At 42.4% G+C, this 16,190-nt stretch overlaps 1 protein-coding gene across 1 annotated transcript; it reads left to right on the top strand.

Annotated features, from left to right (window-relative positions):
• The first annotated feature begins 36 nt into the window (after positions 1–36).
• SEC13 (SEC13 homolog, nuclear pore and COPII coat complex component) lies at positions 37–11,253 on the top strand. Its single transcript, XM_083426523.1, has 9 exons — positions 37–575; positions 2,213–2,257; positions 3,585–3,700; positions 4,889–5,040; positions 5,942–6,075; positions 6,771–6,904; positions 7,987–8,107; positions 9,717–9,863; positions 10,487–11,253. The coding sequence occupies exons 1-9, from the start codon at positions 573–575 to the stop codon at positions 10,595–10,597; spliced, it is 963 nt and encodes a 320-aa protein (XP_083282649.1). The 5' UTR covers positions 37–572; the 3' UTR covers positions 10,598–11,253.
• Positions 11,254–16,190: the final 4,937 nt, after the last annotated feature.

Below are 16,190 nucleotides of genomic sequence, written 5' to 3'. Positions count from 1 at the left end.
GGAAGTGTATTTATAGGTGGGAGACTCAAATGTTGTTTTCAGCCACTGTGCTCACTTTGAGTAAGTCACCCTTGCCCTACCTCGTAGTAGGGAAATCGCAGGGAGTTGGGTGGGAGATAGGAACAATGCCAGTGTAATTTCCTTTGTGGGGAAAAGGGCGGCGTGAGAGCACGGGAAAACAATTCTTAATTTTACAAAAGTTGGAACAGGAGCTGAGCGAGAACAACCTGAAGCAGCATGGGGGGGGGGGGGCTGAGGTGGAATTTGAAGTCGGGGCTCCCCAAAGACCCGCCATGAGCACAGCGCCCGCAGGTGCCAGTGGCTGAATTAACAGAGAGAACGGACAGCCAAGGGAGAAGGGCCTCCGCACGTGAGGAGCCGGTGGGAAAGGAGGGCGGAACGAGCGGCAAGCGGAACCTTTGCGCGCTCAGCAGGAAGACCGTATTTTCCCCGGCCGGGAGGCCTTCGTCGTGGGACGCGCGTCTCGGCGGCGGTTTGCCACGTCTGTGAGCGGCTGAGAGCGAGAGAGCGGCTGGTGCAGCTGGAGACTCCCCTCCGACCCGGCCGTCACCATGGTGAGGGGGCGCTCCGAGAGGGATAAAGAGGGGCCGTCGCCCACTTCCCCGCTTCCCGCGCTGAGCCCTTCGGGCCCGGCCTTCCTAGCCCCGGGCGGAGGTGGGGGTGCCCTGGGCGGAGGTGAGGAGGACGCGCTTCCCTGGTACTGGACGTGGGGTTGCCCCTAGTAACGGGGTATCCTCGCACGCCTTTTCCCAAGGGATGTCAAGCCTGCGAAGGGTCCTCATCACCGCTACCCACCACACATGGGTTTTAGGGAAGCTTTTAATATTTGATGAATTACTGTATTTTAATATTTTTGATGGAAGCCGCCCAGAGTGGCTGGGGAAACCCAGCCAGATGGGCAAGGTATAAATAAATTATTATTATTATTACAGTGGTACCTCGGGTTACATACGCTTCAGGTTACAGACTCCGCTAACCCAGAAATAGTACCTCAGGTTAAGAACTTTGCTTCAGGATGAGAATGGAAATCGTGCTCCGGTGGCGCAGTGGCAGCAGCGGGAGGCCCCATTAGCTAAAGTGGTGCTTCAGGTTAAGAACAGTTTCAGGTTAAGAACAGACCTCTGGAACGAATTAAGTATTGAACCTGAGGTACCACTGTATGTTTGATTGATTGATTGATTGATTGGGGGGGCTGGCTCGGGGGAAAGAGCCATCGCCCACTCCCGGGCTGAGCCCCATCTCCTGAGCAGGCCACATATTACCCAACAGGGACACCTTCGTGTACTTGTTATGCCCCTGTTTTCGCATACGAGGGGGGTCAGTGAGCATGACACACACAAACACACACACCCGGTTTTACGTCGGTGAAGGATTGGCTTTTCTTGTTTGCGTGTGTTTACTTTCGCAGTAGCTGCGCCGCTTTAAAAACATAAGGTGCCTGTTAAGAACAAAGCCTACCCAAGGTCTGGGCCAACTCCAAAGGGTCTGGTATCTTGTCTCTAACAGGAAGCCCATAGCCAGGACATGAAGGCAGTAGTGCTTAGCGCACCCCCCCTGCTCCCACATTAACAGACGTATTTCCTGGAGGTTCCATTTAACTGCCATATTCAATAGCTGCTGCTAAAGATCTATTGCCCATGCTTTTGCCTGGTTCCCCTTTAAATAATCTAAGTCAGAAGACTTACCCCAAGTGTGGGGCCTGATCCAGCCTTTCCCTCTAATCCCCTCCCCCCCCCCCCCGGCTGCTGCAAAAAGAAGAAAAAAATAAATAAAGTTGGTAGTGCTGGGGTGAATGGAGTAAGTGCCTATAAATATGTGGTGGATAAAGCTATTAGGTTTTACTAGTCATGGTGCTTATTTAATCTCTAATATCGGAGACAGTCTCTGAATTAGTTGCAGAGAATCATGGTGGAAGTTCAATTGTGCTCATGTCCTCCTTGTGGGAATATTACAGTATAGGTATCTCACTGGCCACTGTAAGAAGTGAAAACTTTGTACACATGGGGATGCTGCAAAGTCACCTGAGGGTTAAATCAATTTCAACTTTATGGACACCCACTAAACAATGCAGTCAAACCTTACATAAAAATGTGAAGCAAAAGATGTTGGCATGTTTTAATCATTGAGTGAAAATCTAGGGTCGGACTCTATTATTTATTTTAAAATGTCTTGCTGTATATTTTCCTACTAGGTGTCTGTAATTAATACTGTGGACACTTCTCATGAGGACATGATCGTAAGTATTTGCTTTTTTAAAAAAAAATTATATCCCCTCAAAAAAGAAAGAAATCGTAATGATTAACTTTATTTTAAAAGAATGAAGTAAATGACAGAACATTTGTCCTAAGCAACTGTCTAAAAGGGACCACCTATTTCAGTTGTGAGATGAGCTTGGAAGCAGCGGTGGGAATGGTAGGGGCAAAGTGAAATAGCAAGCTTGAATCCAGGGAGAGAGTTGAGTATGCTGTGGCTAAGTTCCCTTTGGATTTTATGTTTAGGAAAAGTCTTGCTCAGTGACCTTTTTAATAGAACCAGCATTTTGTTGTATATAGAGGAGGGTGATACAGTGCTTTTTATGCGTTATGGTTTTTGGAAACTGACAATGAGCAGAAAATGCTTTTTTAAAAAAGAAAAAAATTATAGCAGTAGGAGCTGTATGGCTGAGTAGGTTAAATGCAACGGAGGAAGGCACAGCCCATCGGCATTATCTGCATTACAATTTCTTCCACAACTGTGCTCTGTCATAATTCCCATTTGTGTCAGTCAGGACTTAGTGTTGTGTACATCTGGTGTAAAAAGCTGTTAATGGCAATCTTGCTACAAGCTTTATCCAGGGTAAATAATGGATACTTTCTGAGTGAGTAGTAAGTAGCTTTCCAATCCTGCTCCTACCATTAATTTAGTTGACTATTTGGTGCAGGTACTATTCTACAGTGGTACCTCGGGTTACATACGCTTCAGGTTACAAACTCCGCTAACCCAGAAATGGTGCTTCAGGTTAAGAACTTTGCTTCAGGATGAGAACAGAAATTGTGCTCCAGCGGCGCGGCAGCAGCAGGAGGCCCCATTAGTTAAAGTGGCACTTCAGGTTAAGAACAGTTTCAGGTTAAGTACGGGCCTCCGGAACAAATTAAGTACTTAACCCAAGGTACCACTGTATATTATTGCAGCTTAGCCGTGTTGTATCAAAATAGCAGATAATATTGTGGCATAAAGTTAACATGACCTTCCCAATAATTCTAAACTGCTTTATACTCTCCATCCTTAAATTTTACCTATTCCCACTAGAAGCTGAGGTGGTCAGGGCAATTTCTGCCTTCTTTAGACTCTAGCCCCGTTTTGCCTGATAGTCATCACTATCTCAGTCTGGTACGATATTGGCTGCATTTGGGTTTTCCAGGAAAATGCTGTGTGATCACACTTTTTCATCGTACTGCACTGTGATATTCAGCATTTTACACATTTGGATTTGTTGCTTTTGAGATTTTAAAACCAGTTGTATTAATTAATCAAGCAATCCAGAATTTATAGATGATCATGAAAACTTCTTTATTACTTCTCAGCATGATGCTCAGATGGATTATTATGGCATGCGGTTGGCAACTTGTTCCTCAGACAGATCAGTGAAAATATTTGATGTAAGGAATGGAGGGCAAATTCTCATAGCTGACTTAAGAGGGTGAGTCAATTAAAGACAACATAATCCTATGACAAATTCCCCATTTTCAGCTTCTGCTTGGGGTACAATTAATGGCTTTGGGAGCAGAGTGGTAAAAACTTAATGTGCTTTGTTTACATGCACAATTTTCAGTTTGCTTGATAATGACTTCAAAGCTGTTTAGCAAAACACTTCTTCGAAAGTGTATCATTTATGATTGGCTAAAATAAGCCTCAGAATTACTTAGACGTCTCTTATTTTGCAATTTTCAATTACCACAGTCTGAGGGAGGGAAAACCTTTTTCTTTCAAGGGTTGCATTTCTTTGGGAGTATCTATTGGGACTGCATGCCAGCACAAACTCCTTTCCTGACACCCCTTTCCTCTCCCTCTCTGTCCTACTGTGCCCAGCACACACAGATCACTCCCACAGGGGACTTTCTCCCCCTCCTTCCATCACTCTACCAATTTCGGCCTCCCCCACCCTCTATTTTTCCTCTCCTTGCCAGAGCTCCTTGTCAGATCAAATGCAAAAGGCTTCTCTCCTCCCCCTCCATTGCTCTGTCTCTTTAATCTCCCCTACAATCTGCCCCCATGAAATTAGACCAAGGACTGTACAAAATTAATCTAAGGACTACACACAACTTCATGGCTTCATGTTCCCCATCCCTAATTTTCTAGGAAGGTGAGGGAAATTTCAGCATACAATCATCAGGATAGTGGTGGGGCAGAGGAAAGAGTGAAAGAATGAACACCAGAAGGGCTGTAGTAAAAGGCATTGGGCATAATGAGTACTACCCTTGGTTGAGGAACTAGAGAGCTGAAATATTTATTTTAGAAGAATTAGATGAAAGGGATTTTAAAAGATGAAAAAGATTCTGTGGAATTTGTTGTTAATTTGGCTGATTTTTCCAGCAAATCACTTGCCCCCGTTTCCCAGACAGTGACTATTTTTGTAACTGAAAATTCCATATATTTCCCTATAAAAGGTGTACTAATAGGTACATACTCTGAAATTTTAAAAATAAAAATAAATGGAAAGATACTGAATTTCTGACTACAAAATATCATTTTGATATTTTAGTGGTAATATGTATCCATAACTGAAAATATTTCCATGACACTGAATGGCTTGTAAATGCTCTTGATAATAAAGTCTTGGTTCAGTAATATCCCACCCCCCCATTCATTTCCTTCTGTTTTTTTGTAGGCACGAAGGCCCTGTTTGGCAGGTTGCCTGGGCTCATCCCATGTATGGAAACATCCTGGCTTCCTGTTCCTATGACAGGAAGGTTATTATCTGGAAGGAGGAGAATGGTACCTGGGAAAAGGCACATGAATACACAGGGCATGATTCTTCAGGTACTGGCTGTTCTTCCTGCTAGCTAGCTGAGTACAGTCGTAAACTGGAAGTTGAACAGCCTAGTTCTCGAACATTTTGGCTCCCGATCGAAACCTGGAAGTGACTGTTCGGGTTTTCAAACATTCTTTTGGAAGCTTCCTGCAGCCAATCGGAAGCCACGCTTTGGTTTTAAAACTTTTTGGAAGTCAAACGGACTTCCGGAATGGATTCCGTTTGACTTCCAAGGTACGATTGTACTTTGTTGCTTCAGTTATAATTTTCATGCATTGATTAGAGACTTCATGCAATCATGCTGGTCCCAGAACATTGTTTGGTCTTCCTTAATTGAGCCTACTGAGCTTCTGTTGCATGTCCGTTGTCCTTTTCTGTGTAATGCTCTAGTAAGGACCGAACTTCACAGACAGTGAAAGTAAAATAATTTATTTAGGTAACAGAACCATACCGACTGGAATGGTAGTGGCATTTTATTGCTTTTTGTTATCATTCTGATTGTGAGCCAGTTTGAAAGGCTCTTAGTCCTGGAATGCAGCATTAAAAAAAACACCACATCTGCAGTGTTTTTCTGTTATTACAATGCAACTGTCTGCTATCGACCCCATTTTCAGATGTTACATTATACTAATTTTGGTAAAGCATTACTAGGATCAATAAACTATGTACTGTCTTAATTGCAGTCACAGAGAAATCTACCTTGGTACCATCTAAAATTCCTAAAACTTAGTTGCTATTTAAAAACAAAAGCTTTAAGCATAATGTGACAGACTTTTAATCCACTTAACAAGCCTAGGCTTCTGCTCTGATTGCCTCAGTCATTGCTGACAAATCTATTCAGGTCAAGGTGCACATGAATTCCCCTCAACCTTTATAAATAATTCAACCAATTTTTGTGTTTTCTGGCAGTGAATTCCGTATGTTGGGCACCACAAGACTTTGGATTGATCCTGGCTTGCGGCAGCTCTGATGGGGCCATCTCTCTGCTAAGCTGCAGTGGTGATGGAACATGGGAAGTGAAAAAAATCAGCAATGCACATACAGTGAGTAATTTTAATGGGATTCTTTTATTGTGCATTTCAGATATGGATGTTTATTTTAATGTCTGTGCAACAATTTTATTCTTTGTAAACTGCATAGAAACCCGTTTTGACATTAAGTTGCATGTAAATCAATATATAATAATCACAATTTTATTGCAGAAAGTTTTGCTACTCTGTAGCACTGAACTGAAGTTAAAACGAAAAGCCACTTTGATGAAAGGTCAGATGTCCAAAAACATAGTTAATATGTTTACATATGGGAAGGCCCATACCCCAGTGGTTAGACTGCATACGTGGAAGAAGACAGTCCAAAGTTCAGTTGCTGATGTTTCCACTTAAGAAAATCCTGGTAACAGGAGTGGAAAATATGTCTGCCTTAAAATAAAATAAAAAGCAGAATGCTGGTGCTAGTACAATAGGCAGTAGCTGTCTAGATCGTCTGGCAGTGAAAGGCAATTTCATACGTCCAAACAAATAAGATGAAAAAGTTGGCATTGACTCAGGGCCTTCATTTCTCGACATAATTATACTGTTTTGCTTAACGTGAAAGTATTCAGAATAGCATGATAAATGGTATGCTTAGTATGCTACTTCAGCAAGTATCCTGTCATTATGTTAGTTGTCTTAAGAAATATTTGGATGCTTGCTTTGGCTACAAATAGGAAGAAACTGCATAAATTTGTGTTCTTGCATAGATTGGCTGCAATGCTGTTAGCTGGGCCCCTGCAGTTGTACCAGGAAGCCTTATAGAACCGCCATCAAGCCAAAAACCAAACTACATTAAGCGTTTTGCATCAGGCGGCTGTGATAACCTTATCAAGATTTGGAAGTAAGTTGTCCTGACAAATTTACCTAAAGTCTTCCTATATGACAGACCTTTCTTTGTATTTCCTCTTTTCAACCTCCCCCCACCCACACTCCTTCCAAGGTATTAAAATTGCTTAAAAGGCTTTATTTCTGACTCTAACCTCGCTCACTTTCATTCCAATGTGTGCATCTGTGCTTGCACTTCCATATCTCGGAGCCCAAATGGCTTTATCTGGAGTTTCAAACAGCAGCTGTCTTCTGAAGAGACTTACAAAAAATTATCTCCATATTCACAGGCAGCTTCAAATATGGCATGGGAAGCTGCTGTTTAAAACAGAAAGTCCTGCAAAACCCTTATGTTATCATTGAAGTGGGTTGTTGGAACAAGGCTTTATGAAATTCTTCTCCTTTATGTATCTTGGGTATAGGATCAGCCCGTTATTTGTAGTGTTGTAGTGTTGCTTTGACAGAATGGCTGTCCCAGCTTTAGGTTTTTGCTCTTGTTTTGTGGAAGGTTAGCTTTTTTATTGTTATTACTGTTATTATTTAAATTTATATAGTCATCCGTAGATCTCAGGGCATTTCACAACATAAAATTACTATATAAAGAACACAAAATATGTAATTAAATATAAGAACGAAAATAAACCAAGAATCCCCCCCATCCCATGATACGTTTAAAAGGACATGGGATGTCAATCAGCCAAAGGCCTGCTTGAAGAAAAACGTTTTTACCTGGTGCCTTAAGGTGTATAATGAATGCGCAAGCCGAACCTCCCTGGGGAGAGCATTCCACAAACAGGGAGTCACTGTAAAAGGGGCTTGTTTTCATATTGCCACCCTCTCATGGAAGGAAGCACATGAAGAAGGGCCTCAGAGGATGATCTCAGGGTCTGAGCAGGTTCATATGGAGAGAGGCAGTCCTTGAGTTATTGTGGTCGTGAGCCGTTTAAGGCATTATAGGTTAAAACCAACACTTTAAATTGGGCCCAGATAACTGGCAGCCAGTATTACAACACTAAGCTCCTGCATGGGAAATACGATGAGAAAATGTTTTGTTTTGCTCTTTCTAAATTTGCACCTTTCTCCCTCGAATCCTGCCAGAGAAGAAGATGGCCAGTGGAAAGAAGAACAAAAACTTGAAGCTCACAGTGACTGGGTCAGAGATGTCGCCTGGGCCCCCTCCATAGGCTTGCCAACAAGTACTATTGCCAGCTGCTCACAGGTAGAGATTGAATGGAGTAAATTATATACAGTTACTTTTCACATAACATTTAGCTACTATAGGCAAAAAAAGCTCCTGAGACTGCCACCCGCTGCTTATAGAAGCTGTGGTTGGATCCAGAGTTTCCATAAGTGAAATTTGGCTAATAGAAAGTTATTTGGAAGATAGGGTTGGGGGAGAGAGAGAGGTGGTTTTCACCAATTCTTCCCTTCCCCTGTATCTCCCCAAAATCAGAGTACAGTGGTACCTCGGGTTACAGACGCTTCGGGTTACAGAGTCCGCTAACCCAGAAATAGTATCTCAGGTTAAGAACTTTACCTCAGGATGAAAACAGAAATCGCGTGGCAGCGGCGCAGCTAATGGGAGGCCCCATTAGCTAAAGTGGTACCTCAGGTTAAGAACAGTTTCTGCTTTAGAACGGACCTCCAGAAAGAATTAAGTTCTTAACCTGAGATAGTGTGGGAAATGGTGCAGAGGGCTTCAGGAAGAAGGGGAGATCAGCAAAAATTACTTCCCCAATCCTTCCTCCTCCAGGAGTCTCCACTAGATCTCAGGCCCTACACCAACTGGAAAGAGTCTGGATCCAACTGACTTTTTTAAAAAATCATATATTTTACTTTCACTTTATTTCATCTAGCAAAAGATGTATGTCTCACTGATCTATAAAATTCATAATCTAAAAGTGCAGTTGCTGATTTATCAGTACACTACTGACAAGGCATATACATCCATCAGGCTAGTTTGGGTAGCTCCACAACAGATAACTGATTCAAGCTTGCAGAAATTCATTGTGGCGCAGTCCTTTCTGGGCTGTACCACATAGTCTTCAGATCTGGGGATGCATATTTGATGTACCGTGTGTGTGTGTGTGTGTGTGTGTGTGTGTGTGTGTGTGTATCCCTGCATATGGAAAGCTGGCATGTTTTCAGTGATATTTATTTAATACAGTCATGCCTCGGGTTACAGACGCTTCAGGTTGTGTTTTTTCAGGTTACGGACGTGCCAAAACCTGGGAGTACCGGAACGGGTTACTTCTGGGTTTCGGCGGCCGCACATGCACAGAAGCACCGAATAGCAACCCGCGCGTACACAGACGTGGCGCTGCGGGTTGCGAATGTGCCTCCCACACAGAACACATTCACATCCCGAGCATCCAGTGTAATAGTAAAAATAGTAAAAGTAAGCCTCCCATGTTCAGTTGTACAATGGCACACTTAAAGTTTGAAGCAATATAATCCAGGTAAAACCTATCCAGGGATGGGGAACTTTGCCCTCCAGATGTTGTTTGACACCAACTCCCACCAACCCCTGCCAGTAGGGCCAACGGTCAGGAATGATGGGAATTGTACCCTCTATATATTATTATACTAAAGTTTCTCACCTCTGACCTGTGTCAATATGCTATGTCTGTAAACTTGCGTGTTGGAAATGTATACAGTATTTTTATGGGCCAACAATTACAGGCTTCTAAATGGTGCAGCCACATGCCTTTGGGATGCTGCCTGAGTAGTTCTGAAAATAAGATGCCCTTGATAAGGAGGCCTTGCTGTATTTAGTGCTGAATATGAGCTTGCCCTTGTCCTTACAGCTTTGCTTGTTGTTTTTCTAGGATGGCAGAGTTTTTATCTGGATGTGTGATGATCCCTCTGGAAATTCATGGTCACCAAAATTGCTACACAAGTTCAATGACGTAGTCTGGCATGTTAGCTGGTCCATTACTGCAAATATTCTTGCAGTGTCTGGAGGAGATAATAAAGTGAGTGTAAAGCATTTTATTCTTATACTTTCAGTCACCTGGCCATATGCAGGTATCGATCTAACTACTTATGCTCATGAGATCCACATTTTTCAGTTCTGATCCTTATTTGTAGTCAGAGAATAAATCAGCTTCCCAATTTGGATATATAGGGAAACTAAATTAACAAAAGGCTGCAAGTCTTGCATTTCAGTGTGAGAAACAGAGGAGAGTGCACAAACCCAAGGTTTGCTCTTGATTTACTAAGATAAGGCTTACTATTCCAAGATCATCATGTCTAAACCAGGCCTATATCTTCCTAGGTTCTAGCGGGGGGGGGGGGGATCTACTTTTTCTAGAAGTTGAATAACTTTTTTAAAAGTTAAAAACAGACATCAGTTAACCATATTTTCACTAAGTTGTATTGAGTTTAGCAATGTTGGAAGAATGTAAATTTAAACATTAGCTTGTCGTGTGTGAATTTAATTGAATCTGTTTGGAGTGGGAATACTGTGCTGCCTCAAATATGGAATGACTGGCAACTATTGGCAAGGGGAAATTTCCAAAATAAACTCATGTTGCCAAGTGCGGTGGATTCTAAAACCTGGGCAAGAACTAAACACTCTTATTCTGATCTTTTACAGGTAACTTTATGGAAAGAATCTGTAGATGGACAGTGGGCATGCATCAGCGATGTTAATAAGGGCCAGGGAGCAGTATCTGCTATTACAGAAGGGCAACAGAATGAACAGTGACAAATGGGTTAACATCAATCCCAAATTATCAATGCAAGGAAATAGACATGATTTTTACTACTTTTCTTATTAAACCAAATTTATTTGATCTGGCACAAGCAAAGCTAACGTTTCAGGAAAGCTATACATACCATAGCATTTTGCCTTAATTGACACTTGGTAAAATTCAAGGCAAACTGTACATCAAAAGGTATTGCTCAGTTGCAGTGAGATTTTTTCTTTTAAGCATCACTTCATTTTCTTCATTAATTTGCTGGGAAACTCTTGATAAGCCTTCCATTAACTCCTCTCCATTAGGAGGAGAGGAAAAGTTTCTATGGATCAATCTCTCTCTTTCAGAATGACTTGTTATACTTACTACAGTCTTCTTATCATTTAAAGCCTAGTAATGTTTTCTCTTTCAACAAAAAGAAAGAAACTCTGCATCAGATACCTAATACAGAATTTGAACTTAAGCAAGAGAGATGGAGACTGCCATTTAAACATTGAGAAGGATTACCAGAAATTCAAAGTTGCTTTTGTTCTACAGTTTGCCCTTCTATTAGTTGCAAGTACTTGTGAAATTGACCTCCAGAATATTATCAAGCTAATAAACTCTAAGCCACTTTGTTGTACCTCTTTTTGTTTAAAAGAAAAAATAAAGTCGATCAAAACAATCTCAACTGTTTGGAAAGAAGGCTACTTTTTTACAGAGGTTATTTTATATATTTTCTCCCCCTGTAAATAAGTATCAACAAGTTACTGGTCCAAAGCTTGCTTTTCCTTTTGTCCAAAGGTTACTTCATAAACAAGTACTGTAGAGTGAAAACAGCAAGAGCTTAAGAAGAGCAAAATCTGCTTGTGTGACAGGGAAGGAGATGGGGCAGCAGTAAAATCTGACCAAGTCAAAAGTATTAAGAGCTAGATATGAGGACAACAATCATTTCTTAAGTCTATTGTCTTTCAAGCAGGCTAGTTCTGTTCAGTCTCCTATTCTGCTTCGGCCAGATATCATGTGTAGTAATGTGTCTGGAGTTTTAGAAGGGTATCAACAATCTGGAATGTGTACAGAGAAGGAAGCCAAATGAAGGTGAGGAGTTGAGAGCAACTCCTCCAACTTTTCACCATAGAAGAGATTATTCAGATTTGATATGATGACTATCATACAGATGTTGGAGCCATTTTTTTCTGAAGCTCCAGAGGATAGGACCTGAAGCAACAAATTTAAACATGGGGTGAGTTTCTGCCTGTCAGTTGTAGGAGTGAATTTCCTGTGTCAGCACAGGGTTGAACTACCATACATTTCTGTATATAAGACTATGGTTTCCCCCCCCCCTTAAAAATCATGCTAAAAAGTGGGGGTCATCTTATACATGGGTAGTGCATAGGGTGGACGTTTGCTTGGTTGCTGCCGTGGCTGTCAGCAGTTGTTGTGTGTGTTACTGGCTGCAGCGTCAATGGGTGGTGTTGATTGGCCAACGCTCCGGCAGTTGGGCGGGCGATTGACAGCTTCTACTGGTGATGGGACAGACAGGAGGTGGATTTTAAGATGTGTGCGGGTGAGCGATTTTTAGCAATCCCCCCCCCCCAAAAAAAGCTCAACAACTGTGTGTCATCTCCCCCAATTTTCTTAAATTTGAGTCCCCCAAAATAGGGGGCGTCTTATACATGGGGGTGTCTTATAGATGGAAAAGTACGGTAGTATGGCGGCTCTACCTGGTGCAAAAAGCTATGGATAGATTGCTGATGGGGACAGGCAATATCACTAGCACATAACTGAGGCACACAAAAGCTTGCACTGGCTGCATACCAGGCCAGGTTCAGGGCTCTTGTGTTAATTTACAAGGCCCTTGACGACTTGGGTGCAGGATACCTCAAGGACTGTCTGATTCGTTATAGCCCTGTCTGATCACTGAGGACTTCAGGGGAGTCGCTGTTAGTGGTCCCCCATGGCAAGGATGCATGGCTTATATCAGGGGTCAGCAAACTTTTTTGGCAGGGGGCCAGTCCACTGTCCCTCAGACCTTGTGGGGGGCCGGACTATATTTTGAAGAAGGGAAAAAAAGAATGAATTCCTATGCCCCACAAATAACCCAGAGATGCATTTTAAATAAAAACACACATTTTACTCATGTGAAAACACCAAGCAGGCCCCACAAATAACCCAGAAATGCATTTTAAATAAAAGGACACATTCTACTCATGTAAAAACACGCTGATTCCTGGACCGTCCACAGGCTGGATTTAGAAGGCAATTGGGCCGGATCCGGCCGCCGGGCCTTAGTCTGCCTACCCATGGCTTATATCAGGCTTCCTCAACCTCTGCCCTCCAGATATTTTGAGACTACAATTCCCATTTTGAGACTACACCACTGGTCCTGCTAGCTAGGGATTATGGGAGTTGTAGGCCAAAAACATCTGGAGGGCTGAGGTTGAGGAAGCCTGGCTTATATCTACCAGCAGCTGTGCATTCATGTGGGTCTACTTTTATGGAACTCCATTCCAGCTGCGACAAATAGGCCCCTTCCCTTTTTGAACATCTAATGCCTACTGAAGCCTTTTATTCCAGCAGGCACTTTAACTGAATTCTGATGTTAATAGTTTTCACTGATTTTTATCCTTATTGTGTGTTATCTGTATACCACCTAGAGAAGATAGTAATGGAGCAGTATATAAATTGCTTGAGTTGTGAGCAGAGAAGTGCCTTATTCAAATCTCCCCTCTGCTGTGAACACACATGTAATCCTATGCATGCGCACACAAAGGTAAGACCCCTTATGATCAATGGGGCTTCCAAGAAAGTGAGCATAGGATTGCAGACATGAGCAACTGCAGCGTTAGGCTGAACAGGCTCCTGTGATGATTTTGCCATAATGTATGTGATGTGTTTTGACCACTTTACATCCCTCATAATGCCCTACGTACCCAAGCTGGCTACAATTATATGAAAACAATATAAAAGCAAATCAAGCCACAAAGCCAACGATAAAAGCAAGAGCATATAAGATCAGCAACAGCAAAATAAACCACCCTGGCAGACTGGCCTGTCTAAATTCAGATGACCTTCACTGGCTGGTGCAAGATCACCAAAGAGCTGGCTCAGTGGGGGCCTCTTAAAAGGGAATGTCAAAGCCGCTGCTAAATTTGCTATAAGCATTATTTGTACGTATCTCAGATTTGAGTAGTTTTCTCCCTTTATAGATGTTGGCTTAAACACTTAACAACTGCAACATTCTGTTTCACTGGGGGGATAAATATAAGGCCAGTATTTCCGAGAACACTTATAGATCAAGCTATTATGTCAGTGCCATAGCAAAGAGAGATGCTTTCAGCTGATAAATGTTGCCCTCTTGCCCCTGAAACCCAGCCCAAAGCGAATGCTTTGTTTTAATAGCAAAACCCTCACAAAAGGTCAGGTTTACTTGTTACCTTTCTGTCTACAGTTTCCATCACTAGCTCAGAATCTCATCTGCCAAGCCATATGGCTCCGTTTTTTTAAAAATGTTAAAATGTGTTAAAAATGGAATGGAGAAATCTACCATGCTGGAAAAAGTACAAACTTCCTTCCCTAAAGAGGGAGGCATATTTGCCAGTGTTGTGGTTGTACCCTCAGATTAAATTTTTAAAAACACCTACGGTGCTGTGGAACATATTAGGCACTTTGCTAGGTAATATACTGGGTACATTAAGGGTCTTTACTAGAGCATTCTGCTGCATGAAAAATGATTTATTGCCTTCTGTTGATAGCATGATTTGCAATCCTACTTATCCTTCAGTTCAAAAGAATTCACTGCCAACACGTAAGCATAGGATCACAGCCAAACTATAAGAAGTAACTGGGAAAAGCGAAAAACTGCTTTTTGAGTAGTTTGGATCAATTTAACCATATTGAAACTATCACACAAACAGGAAAACAAAAGAGGAATATGTAGAATTTTAAGTTTCCCACAGAACCAAAAAAACATGTTCTCTAGCTAAAAAAAATATATTTTTGTCATAAAGCTACATAGATATTCCTCCCTTCAAAGCAGTTCACAAAAGCACCGCAACTAAAAAATGGCAACAAAATAAAACCATCATCAATTGCAAGGAGGGGGGGAAATCTTAAAACTAAAAGCTAGGTGATTTTTTTGAAAGTCGTAACAGCATGTCAAAGGCTTAGAAGTGTAAGGCCCAAATGAACTTCTCTAGGGTGAGAATTCGTTGTGGCAACAGAAAAGTCACGGCTTCTCCAAAATAACCCTGGGAACTGTAGTTTGTTAAGGACTTTGTTAACAAACTACAGTTCCCAGGATTCTTTGAGGCAAGTTGTGCCTTAAAGTGGTATAAAGTGTACTGTACTTTAGATGCATGGTGTGGATGTGACGCCAGTCTCATGGCGCATGCAGCTGTAGCTCTGAATGAGATTGGATGCAGAGCAAGGCCCTAATGGACAGGCAGGATTCTATGGGAAGAGGTGGTGCTTTCAAATATCCTGGCCTCATACCATTTAAGATTTGGGAGGTAAGAACCAGCAGGTAGAGAGGGTACACTACACTCCTACACACCATGATAATTCTGATTGCCGCTAGATCGACAGTCCCTTCCCATACTACCCACCACTCTAGTGAAGTAGCCTCCAACTTTTTCAGACTTGAGATCTACCTTCAACCCAAACTTTGCATTTGGGAACCCAATTCTTAATCAGACCATATATTTGTATAGTTTTAGTGCAGCTGACAGATGGTGCAGATGGTGACAGCAGTCACGAAATTGAAAGACGCCTGCTCCTTGGGAGAAAGGCGATGGTAAACCTAGACAGCATCTTAAAAAGCAGAGACATCACCTTGCCAACAAAGGTCGGTATAGTTAAGGCTATGGTTTTCCCAGTAGAGATGTATGGTGCTGGAGGAGACTCTTGTGTGTCCCATGGACTGAAGAAGATCAAACCTATCCATTCTTAAGGAAATCAGCCCTGAGTGCTCACTGGAAGGACAGATCCTGAAGCTGAGGCTACTTTGGCCACCTCATGAGAAGAGAAGACTCCCTGGAAAAGACCCTGATATTGGGAAAGATTGAGGGCACAAGGAGAAGGGGACGACAGAGGACAAGATGGTTGGACAGTGTTCTCAAAGCTACAAACATGAGTTTGACCAAACTGCAGGAGGCAGTGGAAGACAGAAGTGCCTGGCGTGCTCTGGTCCATGGAGTCACGAAGAGTTGAACACGACTAAACGACTAAACAACAACAACAAGTGCAGCTGACTGTTGTGAACAACTTTGGATCACATTGTGAAGTGGGTCCTGGTCCACCTGTTGAAGAGCAATGCACAAAAGGAGCAGCAGGAGGGGAGGCAGGGAGAAATGAGAAGGATCCAGACTAAGGCTTGCTCTGGCTCAACAGATAATGATCTCAGAGGATCTCTAGCATATTTCCCCAAAACTGGATTTTCGGAAGCCATCAACCAGTGCTGCAGGTTCAAGAAGAAGGGCATTGGGAGCACAAGAGTGAGGAATTAATTTGCATCGTGTTTCTGCGTGGAACTTTCCATTTATGAGGGTATCTGTGGGGTAACGACTCTCATATAACTAACCTGCTAAAATCTAATTAATGCATTAAAAGGTTAATACCAGA

The sequence above is a fragment of the Podarcis tiliguerta genome (genome assembly GCF_965153285.1).
Source record: "Podarcis tiliguerta genome assembly, chromosome: 2".
NCBI classification, from domain to species: domain Eukaryota; kingdom Metazoa; phylum Chordata; class Lepidosauria; order Squamata; family Lacertidae; genus Podarcis; species Podarcis tiliguerta.
This window is presented reverse-complemented; position numbering and strand designations above follow the sequence as displayed.

Bases quoted from the DNA above. Each gene is read 5' to 3' on its own strand.
- SEC13 (XM_083426523.1), top strand. The intron at 6,905-7,986 runs GTAAGTTGTCCT...GAATCCTGCCAG, and splicing joins AACCTTATCAAGATTTGGAA to AGAAGAAGATGGCCAGTGGA. The intron at 8,108-9,716 runs GTAGAGATTGAA...TTGTTTTTCTAG, and splicing joins CTATTGCCAGCTGCTCACAG to GATGGCAGAGTTTTTATCTG.